The sequence below is a fragment of the Zootoca vivipara genome, chromosome 13, assembly GCF_963506605.1.
Source record: "Zootoca vivipara chromosome 13, rZooViv1.1, whole genome shotgun sequence".
NCBI lineage: Eukaryota > Metazoa > Chordata > Lepidosauria > Squamata > Lacertidae > Zootoca > Zootoca vivipara.
In genome coordinates, this window is record NC_083288.1 from 22370638 (window position 1) to 22396758 (window position 26121).

Sequence of the window (26121 nt, forward strand, 5' to 3'; positions counted from 1 at the left end):
ATCATATTGGCAGTTTTATTTTCAGACACTTTCCTAAAGATCCCCAATATGGAATTCAGGGTTTGTTTGTTTCCAACTGCTGCACAATAAGTCTATATTTTCATTCCACCACAACTTTCTTTCCTGCTTGGTCACCAACAGTTCAGATTCTATAAGCTGTTATGTGCAAACTCACCATATTTTGCCTCACCTCAATTTTTATTGGAGAAATGTTGGAGGGTATGTTAGCATGATATTTTTGGTGTTCCACACAATCCCTTTTTGTTCCTACTACCTTGAACAAGTTGCTTGTTCCGAAGACCTGCCCATCTCACTGCTCACTCATAATTCAGGCTCATTTATAAACAACTTAAATAGTATGGGTCCTAATACTGGTCCTGAAATGCTTGGTGTCCATATTAATGGGAATGTTTCCAAACACATGTAGAAAGTTTTGTTTTCACCACTGAGCATCCATCCCTAATAATGCCCACCCATTCCCTCACTCTTTGGATCCAGACGTAAAGCATGTCAGCAGATTTAACCCTCTGCCCCCACTCTGCAACATTTGGGGGAAATAATTTCCTCTTTCTCCCCAAAAAAGAAGTGTGATTATTGTGATGCCTGTGTTTGTCCTGTGGGGGTTCATTCACAAAATGCCAGAGAGAGATCAAACCGAGATGATATGTGAAATAAAGAAAACATTACCTCTGACACTAGACAGAATGCATTTTATAGCCACTATTAATGTGCAAACTACCACATACATAACTTTTCACAAAGTACAGTTTCCAAACTGTCTTGACCCAGCAAAACTACTTATATGATCGCACTGTGCCAGTCCCCTCCCCTCAGGGGGAAGGGCCATAGTTCAGTGGAACAGCATCTGTATTGCATACCCCTGGCATCTCCTGGTAGGAGTGAGAATGTCCACTGTCGGAAATGATGGAGAGCCTTCTATAAGTCAGTGTTGAAAATACTGAGCTAAATGGATCAAACAAAGTGGGAAGGAAGGACAAGCCCCTCTCAGCCAAAGGTACATGGTTTTTAGTACTGATGACAAAGAAGGCAGTTTGTTTAACATTTATACCGTATCTTGCCTTTCCTGCAAAAAGCTCAAGCATATGGTGCTCCCACCTTGTCTCTTGATATTGGCACAGTAAACCTGTGAGACAGGTTAAGGCTACAAAGAACAGCCATTGGCCCAAGGTGACCAAGTGGCCAAGCTTCAGCTGGGATTTGAACCTGTGTATCTCCACTTTTAATGTGCCTCTCTGATCACTACACCACACTGGCCCTTAGATTCAGCTTAGGCAAAATCTACTGAGGATGTGCCAATACATATGATGAAAATTATCTAACCATCAAAAAGCAATTCTCTGGCAAATGTAAGAAGAATGCAACATCAAAAGCAGCAAATCAGAGATGTTCAGGGGATGACCAGCTGTTTAAAGACAGTATTTCACCTGAATGGATAAAAAGAAATAACAAAGTATTAGCATTTAATTAGCATTAAAATGTATAACTTACAGTGAGCAGAGAAGAGAAAGGATGGGAACCAGAATCATTTGTACTTGATTTTAGTGGGCTGTATTATTATAAGTAGTAGTACAGTAAATCTCTATACTGCCCTTCATCCGAGGATCACAGGGTGCTCTACAATGAACTCCCAAACCTTTCTGCTTCTCCCACTTCAACCCTATGTTGTACACTAAGAACTGCTCTCTTTTTTGCCAATTTTTTAAATTGATATTCCATAATTTTAAACAAATTATCACCAAATAAATACAAATTCAATACAAATTTAAAAGCTAACTTCCCACCCACCCCAGGTGCCTCATCTATTTTCCTCCCTCCTTTGCTTCTCCCAATAAAATAACTCTTCCAACTATCATTTCAAAATACCTTCATTCCTTCTCTCTACACATCACCTGTTCAATTACCAATTTCTGCTATGGCTTTTATAAATTGTTATAACCTGATGTTTTAGATGCTGTTATAGACCCTGATGTTGGGAAAGATTGAGGGCACTAGGAGAAGGGGACGACAGAGGACGAGATGGTTGGACAGTGTTCTCAAAGCTACTAACATGAGTCTGACCAAACTGAGGGAGGCAGTGGAAGACAGAACAGGTCTTTTTAAGCAGAGGCCTAAAAGGGGGGGGGGTCTCAGTGGAGAGAATTCCAAAGAATTGACACCACCACTGAGAAGACCCCATCTGATCTCATGTAGCAACAGGCTGAAGAGCAAGGCCTCTGACGTTGGTCTTCAAAGCTAAGGTGGGTCAATATGGATTGGATGAATTAGCAGTCTTTTATATCATTGTCTCCAAAGTTAAGCAAGTTTATTAAAAAGCTAAAATGTAATGTGCTGTGGATCTGCAAATTTGCATCTAACACTCAGGATCTGAATTTTGGATTTGTGCCATGCTTCAACCAACAGACAGTGCACAGTGTTGAACTTAGCAAATGGTAAAACAGAAGTGTGGAAACGTTGCCAGCTATTAAAAATAGAAAGAGATGGGGGTACCCTGATTACTACCCTAGCAAGCCTGTGGGGCAACAACAGGACTGTTGGTTGTAGTTCTGTGTTGAGATGCTCACCTGCTGTTCATGCCTGTTTATTCATTCATCCACCCATCCATCTCGGGCTCCATGATCACCAGGTCTTGCCCTTCCAGCTCCCCACGTGTCCCAGTGTTGTGATCCTTTGAGAGAAGGACAAATGGTGGAGCAGTTCTCTCCACTTGGATACCCTTGGTGCTGAGGTACGACTGCAGGGCGCTGAGAAACTGCGGGGGCAGGAGACAATAACAGATGAATAATGTAAATTTATTGGTCACTCCTGACTGGAGCCTAATTTTTAAAGGGTCCCTTTGTTCCCTTCATGGGACCCAGGTGGCGCTGTGGTTAAACCACTGAGCCTAGGGCTTGCTGATCAGAAGGTTGGCGGTTCGAATCCCTGCAACGGGGTGAGCTCCCGTTCCTCGGTCCCAGCTCCTGCCAACCTAGCAGTTCGAAAGCACGTCAAAATGCAAGTAGATAAATAGGAACCGCTACAGCGGGAAGGTAAACGCCGTTTCCATGTGCTTGTCTGGTTTGCCAGAAGCGGCTTTGTCATGCTGGCCACATGACCTGGAAGCTATACGCCGGCTCCCTCGGCCAATAATGCGAGATGAGCGCGCAACCCCAGAGTCGGTCACGACTGGACCTAATGGTCAGGGGTCCCTTTACCTTTTACCTTTTGTTCCCTTCACAAGCTCACACCAGTTTGTATTTCCTCTTGCAACTGTGGGAGTACCAGATAAATGATCAGGGAATATAGCAAGCTGCCTTATATTAAGTCCTAGTTACAGGTAGGTAGCCGTGTTGGTCTGGCGTAGCCGAAACAATTTTTTAAAAAACAATTTTTTTTATTCCAGTAGCACCTTAGAGACCAACTAAGTTTGTCATTCGTATGAGCTTTCGTGTGCATCCAGTCTAGTGTTGTATACTCTGACTGGCAGCCACTCTCCAGGGTTACAGGCAGGGAAGATTCTTAGCCTAGAATCCGTTGGTTCCTTCCAATGCTACTACAATTCTATTATTCCTGCCTGTCCTTGAACTAGATGGCATCGCTGGGGCATGTCACTTATTCCTCACTTTGAAAAAACAAAGCCTTCTTGTTGGCTAGGCACTGTGTAGAGCCCTCAAAGTCAACCGGTAAGCATTAAGAAGGGCTCTGGGGAAGTGGAGTCTTGACAGCATGCCAAGCTCAGAAAGCTCTTGACTTTTAACTTGAGTATTTCTTGAGAGATCAGAGGAAGAGCAAAAGGGGAAAACAGGGTAGTGAAAGGAGAGTGGCACTCTTACGTTTGAGAGTCAGTTACCTAATGGAACTTTGTGGTAAAAATGGGCCCTGTGAGTGCATGCACAAGGGTGCATGTGTGTGTGTGAGAGTGCACAAGCACAGCAAACCACAAATCCTCCATCACTACAGATGCAGCAGCCAGCATCTTCACTGCGGGTATGACCTGCTCACCCCCACCCTTTTGGGCACTATTTGGAGTAAGATGTGCAGGACTTAATCTAGCGCTGTTCAAAATGTGGTGAAGACATTGATTGGTGACCTGTACGGCAGCCCAACAAAGAACGAACAAACCTGCTTTTTTCAAAACCAGTAGATTTTGTCAGTTTGTGACTCCTCAGTGGGCTGCATTTGGCACAGAATCGGGCTGGCCTGCTTTAACTGTTTTTGTTTTTTTAATGGTAGGTTAATCAGATGACATATTAAGGGACAATTTTTATTTTGCAGTTTTTTTAACCAGTGGGGCTGTAAGTTAAGGGCACCTGCATTCCAGCACCTATCCCCACACCATGCTTCTGGCTCACGAGAAGACTCTCCCTGGAGCGCAAAGAGGACACCCTCTATGGGCACTGGAGAGGGTCTTCTCATGATCCAGAGGTGCAGTGGGGCTTTAATTAGGCTCTTCAGCCTCCCAGGCTAACAGTTGACACATGGAAAGAAGTCTGCCCTGCCTCAGCTCTGCAAGACGTCCTGTTTCTCTGGCTTTTGCAAGCAAGCAGAAGGGAATAAGCTTCTCTGCACTTCAGCTCTGCCCGTTTACGGAGCTGCCCTGTCCTTCCTGCTTGTGTGCGGAAGCAGGAGGGACAAGGCAGCGTTCCTGCACCTTTTTCCCCTAGAAAAAAAGCACTGCTTGAGACTTTGTTTCCAGAAGGACAGCCACATGAATCTTCTGCAGCAAAGTGAATGAGAAGTATTGCAGCGCCTTAAAACAGGGGTGGCAAATCTGTGGCCTGGCCCACAAAACCACCTGCTGTGGCTCACCACCTCTCTGCTTAAAGGCTACGGATTGTACGTTGGTTGGACTCAGAGCAGACCCACTGAAATTAATTGGGCATGACTAATGTAGGTCCATTAATTTCAATTGGTTCACTCTGAGTAAAACTCAGTTGGGTCACGTAATCCTATCAAATTTAAGCTTTTGTGGACCTCAGGCCACTTTATCAAGTGGTGCATCACCACATATTGGGTTTGGTATGTTGCTTCAACAGGGAATGTTGAAGAAAATGCAAACATTGGCCTTTCTGCTTACAAGTGGTAGCTTTTGGTGTTTTCTTCTTATTATTTATTAAATTTGTTAAGCACTTTCATAATATCCAAGACAACCCACAGCAATCTACAAGCTTTTTATGCATTAAATGTATTAAATTGTCCCGCAAGACAGACAGATGTAAACGATGTATTAAATTGTGAGTAATTAGAGGCTTTTTTTGGGGGAAAAGCTTGTTTTCCAGAGTGGGCTGGGGTTATGCTGTGCTCTGCCCATTTTTTTCAAAGGCACTCCTTTTTGCTAACTCTCCGGGTGTTTCAGAGCAAATTCCAAATAAAACCTCGCCTCCCATTCCCCAACAAGAGCCCTCTTACCAGCTCTCTGTTCTGCAAACAGTCCAGCATCTTCCACTGCTCATTCTGGGCGGGTTTCTTAAGGACCCAGCCCTGCACCGGCAGACACAGGAGACTGAGGAAGGTGAATAGCAGAAGCAAGTGCATCCCTCTTCTTGCAATAGCTGCCTTTGAGAAGGAGTAGCTGGGAAAGAAAACATGGCAAGTCACAGCCAGAGAGGCAGGAGGAGTAGAAGATGCCACATCACCAGCTGGAACTGGCAACAGGAAGATCCCTGGGCCAGCTCACAGTTGGGTTTGTGGCAAAGGAGAAGATGCAGCCAAGCTTTTAAATCTGAGCTGGGGCTGACCTGCAGAATGCGCCTAGTCATTTAAAAGTGCCAAGTAAATCGCAATGTCTCTCAGCATGTGCAGAGTGCCCCTCTCCCTTCTCTGAGAATAGCACAAGACTATGGGATAATTTCCAGGCAATCTTGTTAGTCCAATATCTATTCTTTTACATTTCTTAATGCCAAGTCTTGCCCTTGAAGCATGTGGGGTCTTAGTAATTAGTTAATCTACATGTGAAGATGGCATTTCTCTCTCACACCCATTTGATAACAACAGAGGTCTGCTTCAGCCTCAGCGCAGGTCTTGTTAAATAAGAATCAGTCTGCAGTCCCAGGTTCTGTTCTTAAACCAAGAACAAATATGGGGGAAGGGGCAATCCTCAATTAACTCAAATTAAATCTAAACACGTCCAAGCTTAAACAACCAATCACTGCCTCCCTGCTTACTCCTGCCTCCATCTCTGTCCCCTTCCTTGGTTTCCCTTGTGTTGAATTTTAGATTTTGAGCAATTTTGACCTAGCCTCTAGTACGCAGTAAAGTATTGTGTACACTAATGGCAGCATCATAATCTGATCAGGAATTTTAGCAATTTAAATGAAATCACGACGGTGATTTCCATTGATGGAAGTTGCTGTTTGCTTTTTTTAAAAAAAAAATTTGGAGCCTTGCTGGTAGCATTTTCCGGCAACTTTTAGAGAGAAGCACGCATTTTTACCAAAGCAATAGTTCATACTCCCTATTTTCCTTAAATGTTTCAGCAGCTTCCAACACCCCCTTCCCAATGCATTAAGTATGAATTTGAATTTATTGCGAACAAAATCAAATTTAGGTGACCTTGCTTGAGACCGCCCCCCCCCCCAAAATAAATCATTTCTGCTCTGCTCTGCTTTGCCATTAGGATTCCTGTTGTGCTAACTGACAACGCTCAATGATGGGATCCTTGCAAAAAGAGGAAAAAAAGGGGAGACAGGGAATCCGTACCTCTTTCTCCTGTTTTGTGTTTCAGGATGGAAAGTCTGCGAAGTATGGGGCAAACACCTTTCCCCCCACTCTTTTTATGTAGTTCAGCGGCTAGAGTGGGAGGGGAGCGAAAGAGCAAAGGTATTGCTGTTACCGCTGGCATTCCCTGCGTTTGGAAGTACGTGCCGTACCACTGCTGCCCCCCATCCCCGGTGATTCTGTAGCCCCCTCAATACTTCTTAAAAGCTTCCCTTCGTTTCTGAGCCCTTCGATGGCACTTCACGTCTAATCTCAGAGCAATGCTAATGCATTTTTATTTTATTTTTACGTACTTTTTAAAGATACGACCCTTGAAGGGCTCTTGCCAAGCTGCTTTGCGCAGGCTGGCGTCACAGCCAGGGCCCTCCCCATCACAGACCACCCCACCTGCTGCCCTGTAAACAAAGAGCGCATATTCTCTATCTATATATGCTACAACAGCAGCAAGAATATTAATAGCTAGAAATTGGAAAAGTGAAAAAAGGAATGGCAGGATAAATTATTTGAGTATCTCGAACTGACAAAAATGACGGAAAATAATAATAATAATAATAATAATAATAATAATAATAATAATAATAAGTTATACCCCACCCTTCCCAGTCCAGGGGAAGGGCGGCTAACAACAAATATAAAACATTGATTAAAAACTACTTAAAAACAGCTTAAAAACAACATAAAATACAACATAAATATAGCATCGCCAGGGCTAACTAGTCAAGTTAGTCCTGCTAAGGCCAGCAAGGAGACATGGGAAGTATTTAATTGTGGGGACCCGAAAAGGTTTCTTCATAGAAAAAGGGAAGGGAAAAAGGAATGGAGGATCAGGCTAAATTGAAGGCCAGGCAGAATAGCTCTGTCTTACAGGCCCTGCCGAAGGAGATCAAGGATGCGATTAGGAGACAGTCTAACCAAAAATTCCAAAAGGAATGGGAAATTTACAGAGATTATTTTTTAAAAAAACAGTGTCCCCAAGTCAAAACCTGTCTGGATTTGCTTTGATTAATTTTCGCAACACACAACGTGGATTACAGTACAAGTATTGTATTCGGGAAAACAGTAGAAATGAAGAAAGGATAAAAGGAGCAGTTTTAAAAATAGACAAAATAGACCCGCGTTGAGAAGGACGGAAACCTATTATAGAAGAAAAGGAATTGGGATTAAAGAAAGGGTAACAAGTCCGTATATAAGGACTTACGGATTTATGGTTTTATGTATGCTTTTTGTACTCCCCCCCCCTTTTCTTTTTTGTTTGATGTTGCCATTTTACTATTTTGGTTATTTTATTGTCTGTGTTTGTTCATCAAGTAAGAAAACTAATAAAAAAGCAAAACAAAAACAAGAAACAAAGAGTGCATATTCCAGGCAGGAAATGAGACAGGTTAGAAAAGGTGGTGGAAAGGCCTCTAAGGGGACAGGCAGCCTTCCCCACCCCCAGAATTATTGCACCCACAGCAGCACTGGCTCCAGGTTTGAGGGGCCCTCAGTAAGGCACCTGCCCACCAGTGTGGCTCCCCCTAAATGAGTGCCCCCACCCCTGGCTGGCTGCCCTACCAGTGGCAGCAGGCAGCATTAGCAAAACAATGAAGGCTTGGCAACAGCTGCCATGTTAATTTCCCACAATGCCTTGGAGCCACTCTTCGACTTGTTGGCTCCACCAAGCTTCTGGTTAACAGCCTGACACACTGACCCATTTTTGCCTTGGTAACAATGGGGCCTAGAAGGGGCCAGCTTCAGCCCAGAGTTTTGAGCAATCAATCATCATCATCATCATCATCATCATGATGCCACCGGGGAGAGCCAGATAGTTGATTGATGCTATGGTAGGATGACTGGATGAGGACATGGTCCTCCCATTGTTAGAGGAGAAAATGTCTGTTTGCATCCTGCCAAATCTGTGCTGGCTTCTGCCTGGCATACAGTCATACCTCGGTTTAAGTACGCTTCGGTTTGAGTACTTTCAGTTTAAGTACTCCGTGGACCCGTCTGGAACGGATTAATCCACTTTCCATTACTTTCAGTGGGAAAGTTCGCTTCAGGTTAATACACTTCAGGTTAAGTACAGACTTCCGGAACCAATTGCACTCATACTTCGGGTTAAGTACGCTTCAAGTTGAGTACTCCGCAGACCCGTCTGGAATGGATTAATCCACTTTCCATTACTTTCAATAGGAAAGTTCGCTTCAGGTTAAGTATATGCTACAGGTTAAGTACTGTACAGACTTCCAGAACCAATTGTGTAGTTAAACCGAGGTGTATTCAGGCAGCGGAGCCATTTTGGCTTGTTGAGAACAGAGGCCCTATATAAAGGGAGGCCAGCACACAGCAGACGGCTCAAGCCAATGAGCCAAGCCCCATACTGAATAGAGGGTGAAACAGTCCCAGAGTCACTGCCTCTCTGACTGTGGGTGGGAGAGTTTCCTTTCAAGACCGCTTCCCCACGCCTGATGCTTTAGCTCTTGATCGTGAGGTTTATATTTATTTATTATACAGAAATTCCCAGACATGTCTGCAAACTAAGAGATTATGGTGCAATGCAGCTCTTTGAACTTAAACAACGCCCAGTTGTCCATAGGGTGATTGTACTGGGTGCAATTCCACATCACTCAGTAGGGCTGTGCGATACCAGCTTTTCAACATTGCAAGAAGCAGCATTCAATTAAGCCGACCCGTCAGTGCAAGGATTATTGCTAGCACTACATGATTTCCCCTGTCTCCGCCATGTGCTCCTGAAATCTGCTCCAGAGGATCGTGGGAACCCCTAGATTTAGGGGGCCACACATGGGGGAGGGGAAAAGATCTGTGGTACAAGCAATGATCCTTGCATCAATGCAGCTACTGACTTTGTTAAATACAGCCCAGTTGCAATTAAGTGGTTGATGGGGTGGAACAGTGCCAGTGAAGGGCGCAACTTGGGTGGAATCTAAAGGTAAAGGGACCCCTGACCATTAGGTCCAGTCGTGACCGACTCTGGGGTTGCGCGCTCATCTCGCATTATTGGCCGAGGGAGCCGGCGTATAGCTTCCAGGTCATGTGGCCAGCATAACAAAGCCGCTTCTGGCAAACCAGAGCAGCACATAGAAACACCGTTTACCTTCCCGCTGTAGCGGTTCCTATTTATCTACTTGCATTTTTGACGTGCTTTCGAACTGCTAGGTTGGCAGGAGCTGGGACCAAGCAACGGGAGCTCACCCCGTCACAGGGATTTGAACCACCGACCTTCTGATCAGCAAGCCCTAGGCTCAGTGGTTTAACCACAGTGCCACCTGGGTGGAATCTAGACACATATAAAAAAGTCATGAAGATGCTTTTAAAAAATTGTTTTGAAAAATATATATTGAATTTGCCATAGCTCACAATCGCCATCTAGTGTCACATTTGTATAATGCACTTTACAACACACTTAAAACGTTTTATTTGCAAAACCCCGAAACAGCTAATCAGCACGAATTATCCGGAACTCAGGTTGTCTTTTTAATAAAGCGTAATAAAGTACACCGACCCCTCATTTAGCACGAGAGGGCACGTTTTTATACAGGTATTAAACCAGAAATAATTATTCAGAGATCAGACATCTTTGTGAACAAAATATATATACACATACACATGTAAACTTACTCCTGAGTCACTCAGGGACAGTAAAGGCACTGGACAAAGTTAAGACAGGCGGAGGAAGAGAACTCTCCCGAGGGAAAAGGGAATGCTCTGAAGCAGAGCTTTTTCCAGGCAGAACTCAGGTGGCACCTCTCAGGTGGGCACCATTGCCATTCTAAGAGAACAAGGGAGGTGTTCAGAGTGAGTTCCAGCACCTCTTTTTCTAGAAAAGTAGCACTGGTCTTAAGGCACGTGAGGCTACCGCCTTGCTGAAGCTAAGCAGGTCTGGGTCTGGTTGGTACCTGGAAGGAGGACCACGTGGGAGCCTCGGCTTCCATGTTGGGGTATAAACGTAATGCAGGAAAAGACATGTTTGTTGTTGGCCCTACAGTTTCACTACAGTTTCACAGGAGGTAAAGAACCCCGAAGGGGTGAATGCTCCTTGGGAAATCTGCCCTGGCCGGCTTGGCCTTCCTCCTACATAACTTACCAGAAGGGGCTCACCTTCCCTCTTTCATTGCCACCCATAAGTTTCTGAGGAAGAAGCAAGGCTATTCCCCCAACCCCACTTCATGCTCATCACATCCCCATGATTCCAAAATGACAATGTTACTGATGAGGCCTGTTCCCTTTCCCAAGGATGAATCAACCTTTTCCCTCCCTACCCAAGCATTTCTGTTAAATGAACCCCAATGAGCAATGGATTTGTTGTCAAGGGTGCCTTGTGCCATTTTTATATGTAGAAAAAGGCACCTAATAAATTCAATAGGCTAAACCAAACCGCAACCAGTGTAGCGCCGTCGCGTTTTCAGTATTTAACCCCATGGGGAGGGTGAGAATCTGGCTGCATTGTGAGGTGGGGTTTATTGCATTAATTTTACTAGGGCTTCTGTTTACTAGGGATTTCTGATGTTCCTAATACCAGCTGCTGTGGCTCTTTGATCGATAGATAGTGCTGCCGTGCCAAGCTAAATGTCAAACAACAGGAAAGACCTGTATGCTAAGGATGCCGCCCCAAATTCCTTCACCTGAAATTGCAACACAACACACTCCCACAAGTTTCCTGGTTAATGGGGCTCCAAGCCAGAAATTTCCTGGAAACAATTAACATGGAAATGAGCACTAAATTGCCACTAGGCCACAACGTTTTCCCACAACTGTCTTTTGCCTCTTATAGGATTATCCCTTAGAAACGCAGAAATTACCTGGTAAACAGGAAAAATGGACTAAAGATGCTGTCTGAATGCAGCCAAAGCCTAGCTTTTTTGGTGGGAAGAGCCCTAAGGATCCTCTAGCGAGTCTAGCCCAACTGCAAGGAATCTGTGGCTCTTCAGGAATAGTCAGGGGTGCTGGGAGTTGGGAGTCCCAACAATGTCTGGAGGCCTACAGGTTCCCTGTCACTTCATCTGGTCTCTTCAATGCTTCAAATGCTTGCTTGCGGAAGACAGCTGGAGCAATCTCTTCTGTAGCACTTCTGCTTGGGGGTGAGCAGGAGAAAACACAGACCACAACTGAATACGATCCAGCAGTGGTGGCTATCCACTTCAGGGTCCTCCTGTCAAGGTGGGTGTGACCAGTTTTGGATAGTTGATTATTATTTTTAATGGACTCATTGGGAAGTTTTAATGGGGCCACAAAGCGCTTTTTGGCATCACAGAGTCACAGCAGCAGGGCACCTATATGAGTGATCAGTGTATATGTGTGTGTGTGTGTGTGTGTACAGTGGTGCCTCGACTTACGAATTTAATCCATTCCGAAGGCACCTTCGTAACTCGAAAAATTCGTAAGTAGAAAAGCGCCATTGGAAACACGATTTCCCATAGGAATGCATTGAAAATGGAAAAATTCGTCAGTCGAAGCAACCCCATCTAAAAATTCGTAAGTCGAAAAATCCCTATCTAAAACCGCCGCAGTTTTTTCCGGATGTCGAGACATTCGTAAGCGCGCGGCCATTACCCCCATTCGAAGTCGAAAAATTCGGTTGTCGAGTCGTTCGTAAGTCGAGGTACTTAATTATTATCTTTTTTTGGGGGGAATAATAAGACAAATTGGGGCAGGGGACTTCAGAGGGGCCTTAAAACATTTTGTCCTCTCTCACTTTGGAATACCTACGAGAGCAGTTAGTAAAAAAAAGAATATATTTTAAAGGTTTCTTGTGGTTTTTTTAAATGGGGAGCCTTGGAAAGCCCCCCCCCCCAATCTTATGGCACCTCATATTTTCAAATGATTTTTTTTAAAAAATGATAAATGTTGGAGTTGCAGAGGCTACACAAAAAACCCTGGGGGGGAGGGGCCTACAAGCCACAGGTTAGCCACCCCTTGCCTGTGTGGAGGGAAGAAGGCTGCTATGCGGGTGGTCTTTTGGCAAGGAGCTGCGTTGCAAAGCCTCGTGACTGTGCGCTTCCGTGCCCAAATTAAGGCAGTAGAATCCATCTCCACCACAGTGCTAACCTTTAGAGCTCAATTTGAGCCAGCTCTGGAACATGTGAAAAACAAGAGGTGCACCCCCCCCCCCTGAGAACCGTGTGCTGAGTCCCTGACAATGATCCCTCAACCATGACTAGCCTCTGCACCCAGGCAGGCTTTATAAACTCTGTCACCTCTCTTTCTGACCAGAAGTCATTCCCATTCCCACCACCACCAGCTCCTGTGCCACTCGAACAATGGGAAAATGTGCATTTAAGAAGAAGCTGTTCAGTAGTCAGATCTGGAACAGAACACCCAACAAGGGACGAGTGCAGTGGTTGGGACTGACAGCAAGCAGAGAAGGGGCCTGCCAATAGCGAGTCTCTTCTCACACAGCCCTCGAGCGGTTGTGCTGCACTGCGGAAGGGTAATACTTGAGAAATATCTTCCTGGCTATGTCCAGCGTGTTGCCCGTGGCCTTGGCCGGGTACCGCTTCCCGTTGTAGATAAAGCCCCTCTCCACTTGGAAGACGGCTTGGTTGAAGTGGCTCTGGTGGAAAGGGGTCCCGGTGTTGAGGCACTCCACCAGGGTGGACACAAACAGGCTCCAGCGCACCCCATAATAGTCCAGCACCAGCCCTCCGAACTGCTTGTTGGCGTAGTCCAAGATGTTGCCGTTGGGCCCCCAGAGCGTCAGCTGGTTGCGTGCATTCAGGTCGTAGAGGCCCGCCTCCTGGTCGCTGGTAGCCGACAAGCGGGCGGCTTCCAGCCACCGCCCGAGCAGAAACCGCCTGTCACTCGACAGGAGGCCGTCCAGCTCCGGGAGGAGGTCGTAGACCAGAATGCCGCCCGCTGTCAGCAGACGGGAGAGCATGTGGCTCTGGAAAGCCTGCTTGATTTCCAAGTAGTAGCGGCTCACCAGCTGCTGCATGGCCTGGCGCGTCACGTCAATCAGGTCATAACAGAAGGTGCTGCTGGCACCGAGCACGTCGACAGAGCTTTGCAGCAGCCGCCAGGCCTCGTAGACGTCGCTCTCGTTGTACCAGAGCTCCGTGGTCATCCGGAAGGAAGGGCGGTGCACCAGCGGGCTGCGGTTGTGGTTGGTGTACGGCCCCGAGCAATTGTAGGCACTCTGGAGAAGCAGCTGCCAGGCCGCGGTGGCCTGGGCGTTGCTGGCCCCGTAGCGTTGCGTGGCGTAATCGGACACCCACCGCCGGAGGTCCAGGGGCTCCTTGCGCCAGCCCAGGTCGGTCATGAGCTCGTACATCACATCGTTCTGCTCGATGCCTTCGGGGGTCAAGCCGATGCCCACCATGGTGGAGTTGGGGAAGCCCCGGGCAGCAAAGGGGCCCCGGTTGACGCTCTCCGCCGTGCCGAAAAGGCCGTGGTTGCCGCCAAAGTTGTGCAGCATGCACCAGATAAACGGCTGCCCATAGAAGGACTCTGTCCAGGGGTAGACGGCCTTGGATTCAGCAAAGAGGTCCAGCACCACCATCCTGCCAAGGGGCACGCCCTGGAGGAGGGCGCGGACTTGGGCCGGCTGCCAGAAGTCGGGCTGGTGTTGGAAAAGCCAGCCTTGCATCAGCCATACGGCACGGGGGTCAGCTGCGGAGAAAGACATTGCCAATTAGCGCAAGGCAGAGGTGCTGACAGTTGCTTCTGCTTGTGGAACCTCTAATGTACTTCCACCCTGGACTCCTTTCATTCATTCATTGAGGACATTGACTTCAATTAAAATTATATAGGTTACCATCCTGGCTTCCTGCTGCAAAATGCATGCAAAATATGGCTAGCTCTTTGGTGCCAAATTCTCTGCAGGAGATCAAATACTCGCAGAACAACAATGTCTAGGAGATGCAGTGGAAAGCTATGCCTTATCTAGTACATCCCATAAACATAAACTGAGAGGCTACAATGCTGCTGTAGAAGGGCTTGGCTGAGAAGACCAGGGCTCAAGCCATGAAATTTGGTGGCCAATGGCAAGTCACCTTCTCTCGGCCTAGACTACCGCAGAGGGTTGTTGGAAGGATATACAGCATAGTGACAGGAAAATGCTAGGCATGCTGCTCTGAGCAACTTGAAAGAAGGATGATATACGAATGTGGTTATAAAGAAAACAAATAAATGCAGCCAACATCTTGTTCCTAAGCATAAAAAATGGGAGATAAGCTAGCCATGGTATGATCAGGATGATATCAACAGTGGATGGCACAAACATGGGGTTTGGAATGATGCAGTTCCCAAGTTTTGAAAAATAGCATGTTAAAAATAATAATAGATTTTTGAATTTGAAGCCCAATACTTGAGGCTTAGAAAATGTGTAGTGAGTGCCTAGCAAAATCTTTTTTAAAAAGGGTGGGGGGCTTAGCCACAATGTGAAATTCTCTGCAAGACAGAACGGCTCCTTCAGCCTACTAGGTAAAGGTAAAAGTAAAGGACCCCTGGACAGTTAAGTCCAGTTAAAGGCAACTATGGGGTTGTGGCGCTCATCTCGCTTTCAGGCCGAGGGAGCCAGCGTTTGTCCACAGGCAGCTTTCTGGGTCATGTGGCCAGCATGACTAAACTGCTTCTGGTGCAATGGAACACCGTGACAGAAACCTGAGCGCACGGAAAAGCTGTTTACCTTCCCACCGCAGCGGTGCCTATTTATCTACTTGCACTGGTGTGCTTTCAAACTGCTAGGTTGGCAGGAGCTGGGACAGAGCAACAAGAACTCACCCCGTCGCAGGGATTGAACCGCCAACCTTCTGATCGGCAAGCTCACCCCATTGAAGGGATTCAAACTGCTGACCTCCTGACCAGCAAGCCCAAGAGGCTCAGTGGTTTAGACTACAGCGCCACAGATACCCAAATGTGGGCTAAAGTGAGAGCCGGTGTGGCGTCACGGTTAAGAGTGTTGGGCTATGACCTGGGAGACCAGGGTTGGAATCTCCACTCAGCCAAGAAGCTCTCTGGGTGACTTTAGGCCAGGCACCTTTAGCCTGACCTACCTCACAGGGTTGGCGTGAGGATGAAAAGGGGGGGGGGGAGGAGAACCCTGTACACCACCCACCCTGAGCGCCATGGAAGATAAGCATAGTATATAAATGTCATAAAAAAACGAGGCGCCTAGAGGAGAAACTTGTGTATGTACGGAGGGGAACCAAGAGAACCTGTCACATCCTACCTCCCGTCATGGAGCGGAAGACAGCTGCGCTGACCTGGGACAGGTAGGCGGGATCCGATGAGAGTGGACGCATCTCGTTGAAGGTGTCGGCGCTATACACGTGATCCGTACCAAACTCCCTGGTCAGTTCTTTCAGGAAGAGGGTCCCGATGACCTGGAACATGGGGTCTTCGGGCGACAGGAGGTAGGAGCAGGAGTAGGTGCAATCAAAGTGACTCCAGCTCCCCATTCGTGTGGCGTTGGCCCGGGGGAAAACCCTTAAAGCACGGGAAAGAAATCCAGGAAGGAATTGTGGCACCGACCACTGTTTCACATTGGATTGTGCGCTAAACGCTGTACAGCTAAACAGTTTCCGCCAGAGAGCTCAGAGCAGGGGTAGACAACATCGGGCGCCTTTCTGACACAGCTGGACTACAACTCCCATCATCCCTGATCAGTGAGCATGCTTGCTGCGAGTTGGAGTCCACTGACATCCAAAGGGGAATGCAATAGCTCTCTCTGCTTTGAAGGGGGAATAAATGATGATGATAAGGATAAAATCATATGCCGCCCATCTGCCAGGGTGGCCCCAGCCCCCTGGGTGGCTTCCAGCAAATTAAAACATCTAACACAGTCAAGCATCACACATTAAAAAAGATGGGAAGGGAAGGGAAGAAACGCCCCCCCCCCCAAAAAATCCTTCAGGGCTGTGCCAAAATCACTGCTGTAGCTGAAGGGCTGTAGCTGAATGGCAGAGTTTCTGCTTTGCATGTAGAAGTTCCCAGCATCTCCCGATACAGTGGAACCTTGGTTGTCGAACTCTTTGGAAGCTGAACTATTCAGAACCCAAATGCCGACAACCCAGAAGTGAATGCTTCCATTTTAGAACAATTTTAGAACGGCTTCTGAACCGCGTTTTTCACCCCCCCCCCCCAAATTGACTTTGCTACTAGCCCATTGATCTTAGGTTTTCAAACTTTTCGGAAGCCAAACGGTCTTCCGGAACGGATTAAGTTCGAAAACTGAGGTTCCGCTGCAATGCTGGAAATGTCCCATGTCTGAAACCGTGGAGAGCTGCTGCTGATCAGAGTAGGAAATGCCGAGCTAGGTGGATCAACGGCCTGAATCGGTGTAAAGCAGCTTCCTGTGTCCCAACCTTCTGCCCTCTACCCACCCCACCAACTGCAAACCCTCCTCCATCTCTTTCGTAATGATTTTGCAATCAGCCATACCCTCCATGTGTTCTGATCACAAGTGTGAGAGAACTGGCTGCAGAAGTGAGGAGCAATACACACTTGGCACAGGCTCAGAGGCCTCTCAAAAGTCTCTGGGCTACAGCCTCTTCCACTTCCCATGGAAAGAGGCCATACTTTGGATTCTGAATGTCGGGTGGGAAAGGCCAAGGAGAAACATCCTGGTGGGTCAAATTAAGAGGCCTGGAGGGCCTAATGTGCCCTGTGTCCCTGCAGCTAGAAAGGCATCCCCAAACTGCGGCCCTCCAGATGTTTTGGCCTACAACTCCCATGATCCCTAGCTAACAGGACCAGTGGTCGGGGAAGATGGGAATTGTAGTCTAAAACATTTGGAGGGCTGAAGTTTGGGGGTGCCTGAGCTAGATGATGGCTTGATTTGGTACAGTGGTACCTTGTTAGACAAATGCCTCACAAGACAAAAAACTCGCAAAATTAAAGCGAGAGAGTCGCAAGACAAAGTTTCCTATGGCGCGCTTCGCAAGACGAATTTTTTTCGTCCCATAGGGTGCCTCGCAAGACGAATTCCCCCCCCCATCTTGCGAGGCACCCTATGGGAAACCGTACTTCAATGCATTCCTATGGGAGCCACTATGCAAAACGAATTTTTTGCTATACGAAGCGACTCGCGGGGCGAATTAAATTCGTCTAGCGAGGCACCACTGTATAATGTGGTTTCCTATGTCCCTTTGCTGCCTGCATTCCATTCCTGCTTGTGAAGCATGACCAACCTTTACCTTAAGATGCCGCGAGGGACATATCCTGAGAAGGCAGGCAGCACTGTCAGCATCCCCAGGCTCCGCATTCTCTCCAGGATCCTGTACTGGGAAGGCAAAGAGGGCAGGATGGAGCAGTGTAACGAGGCCTGGGGAAGGGTCCATACTGTGCCCCGATATTCCCACCCACTAGTCCCAGAATAATGCCCACATTTTAGGTAGGCCTCTGTCGATTATGTTGGCTCCGCTACGCGTGGTGCCAAAGATTGATGATTTGCTGTTCCCCCCCCCCCCATTTCTTTCCCTTCCCTCTCACCTTCTCTTTTTTTAGGTCTCTCCTTTTCTCGTCTTTTCTGCTTTCGGACTTTGCTCTTTTCTAGGTAGCTGTTTCATCTTAGTATATTATAAAAAGTTACTTTGCAATGGGTATGAATTTTGTATATCTATGAACATGTATAAACAAATAAAGGCTTTTTAAAAAAATCATCAGGTGTATCAAAATTAAAAAATATTGGAATTGTATTAATGAAAAGGCAACTGGCCTTTGGGCTAAAAAGTGTTATACAAATATACAATAATGATGACGGCTTAAAAAAAAAAAGCAAGAAGATTGATGATTTGGTCACCTGAGTTTTCTTTTTACCCAAGTGGTGCCACAAATTAGCTAGGGCACTAGAGAATGGTTGTGTGTGTGTGTGTGTGTGTGTGTGTGTGTGTGTGTGTTTCAAACCAGGAATTGGGAACCTGTGGCTCTCCAATTGCTATTGGACTACAATTCCCATCATCCTTGACCAACTGCCATGTTAGCTGGGGCTAATCAGAATTACAGTCCAACAATATCTAGTGGGCCGTAGTCCCTCATTCCTGGTTTAAACCTTTCCCCTTGTAGTTTTCCGAAACTCAACCACCTTCCTGACCCCAATTCCTCTTCTGAAACGGTTGATAGCCCCACAGGCAAAATAATATATAGATTTTAGACCCCACATATCCTGCTTTATAAGTGAATGGGGCAGATAGGTGATTAAACAAACATGGCTGCCCTTGGGTCAAGTTTGGCTCTTTATTAGCACATTACATCATGCTTCTGCCACCTTGGATTGAGACAGCAGTGGATCTTTCTACAACTACAGATGAAGGGGGAAAAACAAGCTCCAAAGGTAAGAACTAGAAAAGGAAATGGAACGTAAGAATATAAGGAAAACCCTACTGGAAAGTAAGAAAAGGTCCATGGAGTCATAAAATCATAGAATTTTTATAATAATTTTAAGGTATAAAATATAGAATAAATATTCATAAACGCATACATATCTAAATATATGAACAATGTGTCTGAAATAGTATGGGAGAGCAATCCTGAAGCCATTTTGACTCTCCCATTGACCTCAAATATTCCTCTGCAGTAAAGGAGGCAAATGGGGAAGGCCTTCCCATTGTCTTTTTGCTTGCAAATTCTGCCTTAAGGGCATATTTGTGTATGAACAGGGTGAGCCTGTGACCTGGATTCAGGAACTAAAGCATTACCATCACAAAAGAATGGCCAGACTGCCCAGGTAATGCAATCAGTGACCATTATCAGGTATCCTTCTGTGATGTATGTATGATGTTTTGGGGTAGGGGGTCATCTTGGGCTACAGGATGGGCAATTTCAAAAGTCTATATAAGGGCTTGCGCACCATTGTTCAGGATTCTCCTCCCTCCTGCATGTGGTGGGTGGGGACCCTGTTGCAACAGTTCCTTTAATAAAGATCAGACTTACTAGCCGCTTTGCTTCTCAATATACTGTACTCTGGTTGGCCTCTGTTATTTTCTCCTACCGATAGGGAACCCATTTAAGGGCTCTAAAAGGCAGGCTTCCTCAAACTCGGCCCTCCAGATGTTTTTGGCCTACAACTCCCATGATCCCTAGCTAGCAGGACCAGTGGTCAGGGATGATGGGAATTGTAGTCTCAAAACATCTGGAGGGCCAAGTTTGAGGAAGCCTGCTATACGGGCTCTGGAATACCCCATAAGGGAAAAGGAGCAGTCTTTTTCTTATAACAGAATCATGAAGCTGGAAGGGACCCTGAGGATCATGTAGTAGTCCAACTCCCTGGTAGTCCAGCAACCTGTTCTCACAGTGGCCAACCAGATGCCTATAGGATCCCTGAAAGAGCAGGACCCGTGTGCCATTGTACTCTGCCCGCCTGAGATTCCCACAAATGGTGGAGGTAGGACCCAGCTCACCATGGCTAGTAGCCTTACCCTCCACGATAAGCATAAGCCTGCCGCCGCTGCCGCCACAACAATCAGGCCCAGTTACCTGCAAGTAGAGCTGCTTCAGTTGCCACGAGAGGGGCAGTGGCCCTGCCCAGGTGTGCAAGTTCCCCATCCGGTTCCAAGCCAGAAATGCCGGTCCAGTGAAATACTCGTCAATTTCTGACTGGTTCAGGCCCAGGGACAAATATACCTGGAAACAAGAGAAGGGGGGATGTTGAACTTCAGTTGCCATCAGCTGCGTTGGCAGGCAATCTTCCGTTCTGAAAAGTGCTTCTAAAATATTATCACGGTTCATGTTTAAACGAGATACTCCACCCGCTGCCAGACGGCCTCCTGCCCGGTGAATGCCAGCGCCATGTTGATGCCGTGGAGCGCCATCCAGTCGATCTCCTGTTCCCAGCGGTCCCAGTTCCACCACACGTAGGAGTAGCTCTGGGTGCAGACATTTTGGTAGAAGCGGAACCTTGGAAGAAAGAACAACGGAACTCTGAAGCACTTGCAAGCTGTTTATTATCTACACATTCGTTCGTCTTTGAAGTCATTTTTCTACAAGCAAGCCTCTTTATGTTTAATGGGGCTTACCCCCAGGTAAGTAGGTGCAGTGTTGCACCCCAGGCTTTGCTTTAGGGCCTGCACTGGGGGAAAGCACAGTTATTTCACCTTTAACAGCTGTGCAGCAGGCAGAACTTAATAGGTTCTGTATTTTCTAGTATGGAACTATAATTATAGGGAAAGCATTGCCACTTTGCATTCTGCAAACATTTTATTACATATGTGGCCACCGGTTTACTTTTTGGGGCCTTTCACCCCACCTTCAAACAATGACACCTATTTGCATATAACACAACACAGATATAATAAATGTGTGTCCTCTTTTATGAGTCAGAGGGCCATATAATGTACTGGGGCCATAAAATCCTGTTCTGGGGTTAGGGCAGGGCCGGTCCTACGGCAAGGCTGGGTGGCGCAGGGCGCCAGGGGGGCGTCGCACTGCTGCGCTGCACACTGCGCCCACCAGACAGCTGTGCTGGGAAGTGGGGTGGGGTGGAGCCGCCGGAGGGATCTTCGCACCACGGCGCCAGATATGCTTAAGACGGCCCTGGGTGAGGGAGAAGGCAAGGGAATAACAAGATGCACACAAGTTGCACACAAAGGAGGGATCAACAAAGGAAGCGGTACAGTGGACTCAAAGTCAAGGCAAGTCTCACTGGGCAGCACTTGCTAAAATAAAATATCAGAAACTGGGAGGAATATCTTAAGATTGCCAGTAGTCGGGGAAAGCAAATTGGCAGAAGCTGAATAGTGCTACTAATAAATATTAGATTACTAATAAATATTAGATTGCGTTTTAATGCTGACGCTCCTAATTATCACTTCCTGAGAACCAGCAACCCTTTGAAACCTGCACTTCCCCACATTTTGTGTTTTCCAACCAAAAAGAGTGTGCAAAAAAAAAGTAATGCACTATTAGCGAAAATTGCATATAGAACTACATTACATGAAGGGAAAGTGCTTGCATAAACATGCACATCGCAGACAAATATGCAAACACGTTAGGAGAAAGGTACCTCAGAAATGTGTAAGGAATTTCCAAGCAGAGATTTAAAAGGGGGGGATTGCACACCGATCCAGAAATGGGGGTGAGCTGCCTGATCTCAAGTTTTTTGGGAGGAGCAAGCAAGCTGAAATGGACACATTTGTCTACCCTTAGTGCCACAAGTCCTTATACAGGTCAGTTGCACTTGCAAGCACGCCACTGCTGCAAAACACAAAGGTACCACGGCGCAAGGACTCTGTTCCGAATTTACTTTCGTCCGGCGCGGGTTGAGAAACTGGGTGGCAGCAGGAGTGCAAGAGTGCTGCTAACTACGCAGTTGTTGTCCACAGTGTGGTGTGTGTTATGTAAACAACACAGCTATGATCAGTCCAAGTGCTTGAGATTAGCTCCTTGGCTCAGGGGCCAAGTCCCCAGGTTGAAGCTATTCTAGAGTTCTCCCCCATCCTGCCAATTGGGTTTCCTTTTCAAGTGGTACAAACAACCGAGTCACGCAAAGACTCTCCTCACCCTGCCAACCTCTCTCTGTCCTCGCCAGGACCTTTGTCCGCCTACAAGCCAAGGGACAGCTCCTCTAACGAGGCCCCGGGTCATTCCTCCCCCTTCCGCCCACAAAAGAGTGTCAAGATTAATTGAGCTGATCTTCCAAAGAGCGGGACCGACGGTCCCCGACTGACGTGACATCCAACACGCAAAGGAGCACAACTGCACAGATGGAACTGCTGGACCCAATCGAACGGTGTAGAAAGGGAAGGGCAAAAGCAGCCGCCACCCCAAATCCATTTGCTTACCACTGCCATTCAAAGCAGGCAAGGTAATGGACACAGGATGCCCTACAAATGGGGGGACGGGACGGTTCCTCTCCTCTCTAATTTTAGATTTGCTAATTTAGAAACACTATAAACATCCACAGCTAAGAGTAAGCTAACGCGCTACAAACAGAAGTGATGCTGCTGCCTTCTTTACAAAACATGTCCCAGACTTAGGGTGCAACCCCCCCCCCCCAAGGTCGTCTCTGGATTAGGTATGGTCAAGGCATTGTAAAATTTCTGATACAGGTAGGTAGCCGCGTTGGTCTGACGAAGTCGAAACAATAAAATAAAATAAATTCCTTCCAGTAGCACCTTAGAGACCAACTAAGTTTGTCATAGGTATGAGCTTTCGTGTGCATGCACACTTCTTCAGATACACTGAAACAGAAGTCACCAGAATATACTGAAACAGAAGTCACCATTGGATTCTTATCTCATTATACATGATAAAGCTTTCTTTAGCCATCTCACCAATTGCAATTGCTTGTTAACAGTCATCAACAGGTTTACCACTCCTATCAGTCAATCACCCATTCCCACCACCCTTCTGAGTAATACCCCTCCCCACCCTCTGACTATACATAAGGGTCTGGTGACTTCTGTTTCAGTGTATCTGAAGAAGTGTGCATGCTCACGAAAGCTCATACCTATGGCAAACTTAGTTGGTCTCTAAGGTGCTACTGGAAGGAATTTTATTTTATTTTTTGTTTTAAAATTTCTGAGCAGTTCATGAGAATGTAGAAGAGCTGTAGCTCTGCATGTAGAATGTCCCCAGGCTCAATCCCCAGCATCTTCGGAGAGGGCCGAGAATGTTCCTTGTCTGAAACTCTGCCAGCTAGGGCAGACAACACTGACCTACATGGCCCAATGGTCTGACTCAGTAAAAGGCAGTATTCCATGTTCCCTGTAGTTATGTTTTAATAGCCACTCCATTAGAAACCAGAAAGATGATTGTTATTTTCTCTTTGAAAACTCGTGGTATGAGTGTGACTTATGACTGTTCTTTCCTCTTTAATGTTTAGAGACATCAGTGTGCATTGCGCTGGAGACAGCAACATTAAGCAAGAGCAGGCATCCCCAAACTTCGGCCCTCCAGATGTTTTGGACTACAGTTCCCATCATCCCTGACCACTGGTCCTGTTAGCTAGGGATCATGGGAGTTGTAGGCCAAAACATCTGGAAGGCCGCAGTTTGGGGGTGCCTGATTTACAACCTAATAAATCCAGATGTTGCACACCCAACTCCCAACAGCCTTAGCCAGCATGGTCATTGGGTGAGGGATGATGGGAGCTGTAGTTTAGCAACACACAGAGAACTGCAGATTTTAAGTCAATGATACACACGAGGGATCTGTGCAGTTGTGATGGCTACCCCCCGCCCCACAAACACAACACATGCACTGGCAACAACCCCTTCACACAGTTAACCAGTGTGTACATCACTCGGGCAGAACCAGGTGGTACCATGCTATGACTCCCTGACGTGTGTTTTCAACACGTGAGGGGTGTTGTGTGAACTCAGACCTAGTGTAGGGTGGTGGCTGAGAAAAGTGAGCAGAAAGTCATCAGGTTTTTTTTTAAATTAAAAAACTCACTTACTCCAGAAACCCAATAAGAAACTTAGTCAAGCCACTCTTTCATAGCTCCAGCATTTCCCCCGAAGGTAGGTATGGAGAACCTGTGGCCTTTCAGATGAACTACAGCAGCCCTTAGCAAGCATGGCCAAAGGATGATGAGAGTCGTAGTTCAACAACATTTGGGAGACCAGAGCTCCCCACACCTGCTCTAAGGGGACGCTAATCCTGACCTACCTTACTGGTTTGTCGTAATTACTAAGATCATGTCTGTGAAGCACTTTTGTCATTAGTGCTTTATAATTGCTAAGTATTATTAAAATTTAGGCGAGCGCATGCAATGGGAAGACAAGACAGGGAAGAAAATGAAAGAAGGAGCATAAGCAAATGTAACTACTGTACACATATTTAGTCTCCCCCGCCCCTGTTGTGGATGGAGACTAGGGAGGAAAATTATGGAAATTGAGCTAGGATTAGAAGGAAGAGAGCACTTTCCTGGGGAAGGACTTCTTTTCTTTTTAATGTCCGAGCAAACCAATTCAAACACACACAGCCTGGGTATGGCCCCAAGGAGAACTGGGCCAAATGCTTTTCTTTCTAAAATGTTTAATTAGCACATCCCAAGTATTTTCTGCAAGTGGGCAGGCAAGGTTCTCTTTCATAATGGGAACAGCCGGGAATATAAATAAAAAAAGGGTTGTGTGTTCCTCCCCCCCCCTTTTTTAAAAATGTAGGTTTTCTAATAGATCAGTTTTATATCTACGTTGCAGTATTTGCCACCTGTAAACACTGCCTTGAAAAAGAGGTTTAGCAGATGGGGCAAGGTGTACAAAATGAAGTTGCAGCTCAGTGGTAGAGCATCTGCTTTGCATGCAAATGCTCACAGGTACCAACCTCTCTGCATCCCCAGGTAGGCCTAGGAATGTCTCATCTGAAAGCCTGGAAAGCTGCAGCCAATCTATGTAGACAGCGCTGAGCTAGAAGGACCAACGGTCTGGTGAAGTACAAGGCAGCTATCCCATATTTCTATTTCTTTAAAGAAAATCCCCCCAGCACATACAGTTTGTTTGAAAAAGCAGAACCTGAAACTCCAATGTCCCCGTGAAGTTGACCTTGGAAAGCATACTAATATTTATGTAGCAAATATATACAAGCGGAGGGAGAAGTCACTCTGTGCATGCTCAGAGGTACTTCTCTCCCCTCCCTCACTTCAATCAAAGCTGGAACTAGGATTGCCATGTTGTGGATGACAAGACACTCTGTGCCTTAAACAACTACTTAACAGTCAGAAATTCAACAAGTACATCTTTCCCGGTCACTGCATCAAGGAAAGCTGCACCTGTTGGATTTCATTTTTACCTGAAGCTGTTCAAAGGCTCAAAGTTTCAAGTCCGATAAGACCAGAGGCAAATTTAATTGGAACAGAGCTCTGTTTTCTGGACATGCTCAAAGACTTAAAAAAACAACAACACTTCCCACGTGCAAACAGGGAACACAAAATCCTTTGCTCTCCTCCTTCGCCATCGAATCACCTGTTGGGGCTGGTGACGATTATCTCAGTGGGTACCGGCGGCAGACTATCCGGCAGTCGGAGCTGCTTCCCAGACCAGGAGACATGGCAACCGCAGTAGTCCTTTAGGTACTGGTAGATTCCCGAGGCGGCGGCCACGCCGCTGGATCCAGCTACGTTTACAACGCCCGGCGCCCTCGAGCTCAGCCGGTAGGTGTCAAGCCCGCCGGGCCCGGCCAAAGACCGGTTGACCGACACCGAGAAGGCGGAGGCAGCCCTCGGGCCCAGCAGCCGCTCCAGCAGCTCCCGCACCGCCACTGCTTGCCGTGCATCGTCCGTCCGCGGCTGCAAACGGGCAATCGAGTCCCACGGGGGCCGGGATGCAGCAGCAACTGCCGCCACCGTCGCCCAAAGAAACAACAACCGGGGTAGCGCCATCGCAAGGCCCCCGCTGGGAAGCGAAAACGGAGCCAACGTTCCAAAGAACCGTCCTCTCCCGCGCGCTTTAGCCAATCGCCGGCCGAGCAGCTGCTGGACGTCCTTCTTATGAGCCAATCGGGAGCCCACGCCACGCCCCTGCCGTAGGCAGA

The 26121-nt window shown here is 46.9% G+C and overlaps 1 protein-coding gene and 1 long non-coding RNA gene across 2 annotated transcripts; both read right to left on the minus strand.

The window, feature by feature from the left end:
* Positions 1-614: 614 nt before the first annotated feature.
* LOC118095320 (uncharacterized) lies at positions 615-5807 on the minus strand. The gene is made up of 3 exons (XR_004693815.2): positions 5407-5807; positions 2583-2770; positions 615-1445 (listed from the first exon to the last, which is right to left on the minus strand). It is a non-coding gene; the product is annotated as an uncharacterized LOC118095320 (long non-coding RNA).
* A 3821-nt stretch (positions 5808-9628) lies between these two features.
* Positions 9629-26069, minus strand: NAGLU (N-acetyl-alpha-glucosaminidase). The gene is made up of 6 exons (XM_035137038.2): positions 25554-26069; positions 20397-20544; positions 20125-20271; positions 17847-17932; positions 15881-16137; positions 9629-14319 (listed from the first exon to the last, which is right to left on the minus strand). The coding sequence occupies exons 1-6, from the start codon at positions 25967-25969 to the stop codon at positions 13103-13105; spliced, it is 2271 nt and encodes a 756-aa protein (XP_034992929.2). The 5' UTR covers positions 25970-26069; the 3' UTR covers positions 9629-13102.
* Positions 26070-26121: the final 52 nt, after the last annotated feature.